This window comes from Amphiprion ocellaris, chromosome 21 (genome assembly GCF_022539595.1).
Source record: "Amphiprion ocellaris isolate individual 3 ecotype Okinawa chromosome 21, ASM2253959v1, whole genome shotgun sequence".
NCBI classification, from domain to species: Eukaryota; Metazoa; Chordata; class Actinopteri; family Pomacentridae; genus Amphiprion; species Amphiprion ocellaris.
In genome coordinates this window covers 4413609-4416502 of record NC_072786.1, presented here as the reverse complement: position 1 = coordinate 4416502, position 2894 = coordinate 4413609, and the positions used below count along the sequence as shown (strand labels likewise).

At 37.2% G+C, this 2894-nt stretch overlaps 1 protein-coding gene across 2 annotated transcripts; it reads right to left on the bottom strand.

Moving 5' to 3' along the window:
* Positions 1–966: 966 nt before the first annotated feature.
* Positions 967–2409, bottom strand: myf6 (myogenic factor 6). 2 transcript variants are annotated; one of them, XM_055006662.1, is made up of 3 exons: positions 1848–2409; positions 1451–1631; positions 967–1353 (listed from the first exon to the last, which is right to left on the bottom strand). In XM_055006662.1, exons 1-3 carry the CDS (start codon positions 2400–2402, stop codon positions 1244–1246), a joined length of 846 nt encoding a protein of 281 aa, XP_054862637.1. In that variant the 5' UTR covers positions 2403–2409; the 3' UTR covers positions 967–1243. The 2 variants fall into 2 exon arrangements, with proteins under 2 accessions (XP_054862637.1, XP_054862639.1); XM_055006664.1 differs by having other exon boundaries at positions 1451–1541; positions 1848–2407.
* Positions 2410–2894: the final 485 nt, after the last annotated feature.

The following is a 2894-nucleotide window of genomic DNA, read 5'->3' as shown; positions in this document are numbered from 1 at the left end:
GTTGTAAAATAAAGTATTATTTGCAAAAAATCACGATTTTTTTATTATTATTCATAGTTCCTGCCTTTTACTTTACTGTAAACATGTAAATTAACATTTTTTTCTGCAATTATATTCAGTAATTTAACAACGCAAGGAAATCCATGAATTGACACAAACAAATATTAATAAAACTATATGAAAATGGTAATGGTAAATCCTTCACAAACAGATGTTTATATAAACTTAAATGACAAATATCTTTAACCTTGTAAGACCCAAATATAAAAAACAGCAAAAAAATTTGAATTAAATATATATATATATATATATATGTATATATATATATATATATATATATATATATATATATATATATATATATACAACCAAATATAGAAAACAATTAGCAAAAAAATTGCAAAAAAGAAATATATATATATATATATATATGTATGTATGTATGTATAAACCTGAATATAAAAAAATAGTAAAAATACATTTTTTTGTTGCAAATTTTTGTATTGTATCTATATAAAAAAACGCAAAATATATATATATATATATGTATATATATATGTATGTAATATAATGAATAGATTAATACTTTTTATTTTTTATCTGTAATTTATCAAAACGGAAAATATGTAAAATAACAGTAAATTGTTAAAAATATACATATATATATATATATATATATATATATATATATATATATATATATATATATATATATATATATATATATATATATATACAGTTATAAAGCTTTAAAAAAAAAACAACTTTTTTTGCCATGATAACTACAAACTCAGTTTTTAAAAATAATCAAGGTTTTTTGTTTTTATGTGAAGAAACGTCCTAGACTCTACATGGTCTGAAGATTGCATTTTCTCTGTCTGTCCAACACAAACCTGGTGAAAAGGATCAAACTGTCCTCCCAACATGCCCTTGAAAACTGAAACATACAACGTTTTAGACAACTGCAAAAGTATAACAGTGTAGTTTATTTTGCTGGTCAGCTATGTACAAATATTTAAATAAAATCTCAGCTTTCTCAAAGGAGTTGTTAGCTTTCGAACACAAAATAAATACATCATGTCGCTATAAAATATGTACAAATTCGCTGCTCTCCCTGTACAAACGAGGACTTCGGAACAAAGAGAAGCCAGAATGGTTGGACAAAGTGGAAATAATTTAGAGAGAAACAATGGAAATTTGAAAATATCAAGAGGGCTTCCAAGTTAAGCTCTTCGCCGTGGCTTCAGTTTTCCGAGACATCCTCAGAGAAGTTGATCTTGTCGTCGGTGGTGATGCTGTCCACGATGGAGGACAGACGGAGGAGGCTGGAGGATGCAGAAGAATCACTAGTTCCTGAAGAAGCAAAGAAAACCAGCTTACAACACAAACTGACAGCTGTTTTTTTAGGTTTATTTATGCATTCAGTGCAGACTGGAAGTGAAATGTGTACCTTCTCTCTGGTTCAATGCTGCAGTGGAATGGTCAGCAGAGGTCGGCCAGGTCTCAGAGGACTTCTTCCAGCTGTACTCTTCACCGGCCACCTGCACATTCATGAGATTTTTGCAAACATAAAGCAATCTTGATGGAAAAAGAATGACATCTCTGGTGATTATCCCACTGTTCAGGCCCAGCTGGAATGAAAATATCATCGTGACACATGGAGATAAATATTCTGTAAACACATCATGATGTCATTATAGAAGCCACAAACACATTAGGAGTCCTTGCAGGGGGATTACTGGGGCAGTAACAGTCATCATGATGTCATTTCAAAGTCATCTAAATCCCACTGAGGCGCACTGGGAGACAGGTTCATAACACTTTTGGAACTTTCTGCGTGAGCTTACGTTGTGTTCCTTGGTGTTAAAAGCAGAGCCGTGCTTCTCCTGCTCGTCCAGCGTCTGCAGCAGGTCCTGCAGCCTCTCGATGTAGCTGATGGCGCTGCGTAAAATCTCCACCTTGGGTAGCCTCTGGTTGGGGTTGGCCACCGTCTTCCTCTTCAGCGCGTCGAAGGCCTCGTTGATCTTCTTCAGCCTCCTCCTCTCCCGGAGGGTCGCGGCCTTGCGCCTGTCCGTGGGCGCCGACTTTCTCTTGCAGATCTTGCAGGCCCACATGAGGCACTGGCCCTCGCAGTGCGCACGGAGCCCCGGGGGCGCAAGGACGTGCTCCTCCCCACTGCTCTCCCCCCCGGTCTCCGACGGCACGTTGTCCTGGCCCGGGGACAGCGGGCTGTCGGTGTCGTTGTACAGAGGGGACACCCCCGCCATGTCCAAGTGCTGCAGTGGTCCATGATCCGCTTCCTCTAAATAGCGCAAATCATTGAAAAGATAAGTGTTGGTCTCAAAAAGGTCCATCATATTGTTGCGCACCGCTCTTCTGTTTTGACAGCGGCACTCTGGCATTTAAATAGAGCAGCAGGGACACAAGTCAACAGGCTTATATTTAGAATGTGAAACTCTATCCAACAGTTTGGCTGCCACACTGCAACAAGCGTCTTTTTTTTTTTTTCAATGGGTCTTTACAACATACTGACTCTGTGTAGGAATAAATATACATTAAGGCCTTCAGAAGCTGTTGAAATGTCACCTTTAGTTCCCCGACAGGTGCATTATCTCAAAAAAGGGCAGCATGGTGATATTTCCCTCTGACAAAGTGATAGAAATTACTGCGACATGGAGTTTATTGGTTCTGCTTTTTATTCACCCCGTTCATTAGTTGTAACTCGTAGCTTTATTGATGGTGAATTCATTATTTATTGCTGCTGTCAAGCTCAGGATATTTGAAAATAAAGCTTTTGGGTTGCCAGGTTGTGAAAAATACCTTTGGCTTCTGGATATGTTGTTTACAACTGTGGCATTTCTGTCTATGAATACAGGAATGCTTCTTTAAATTGA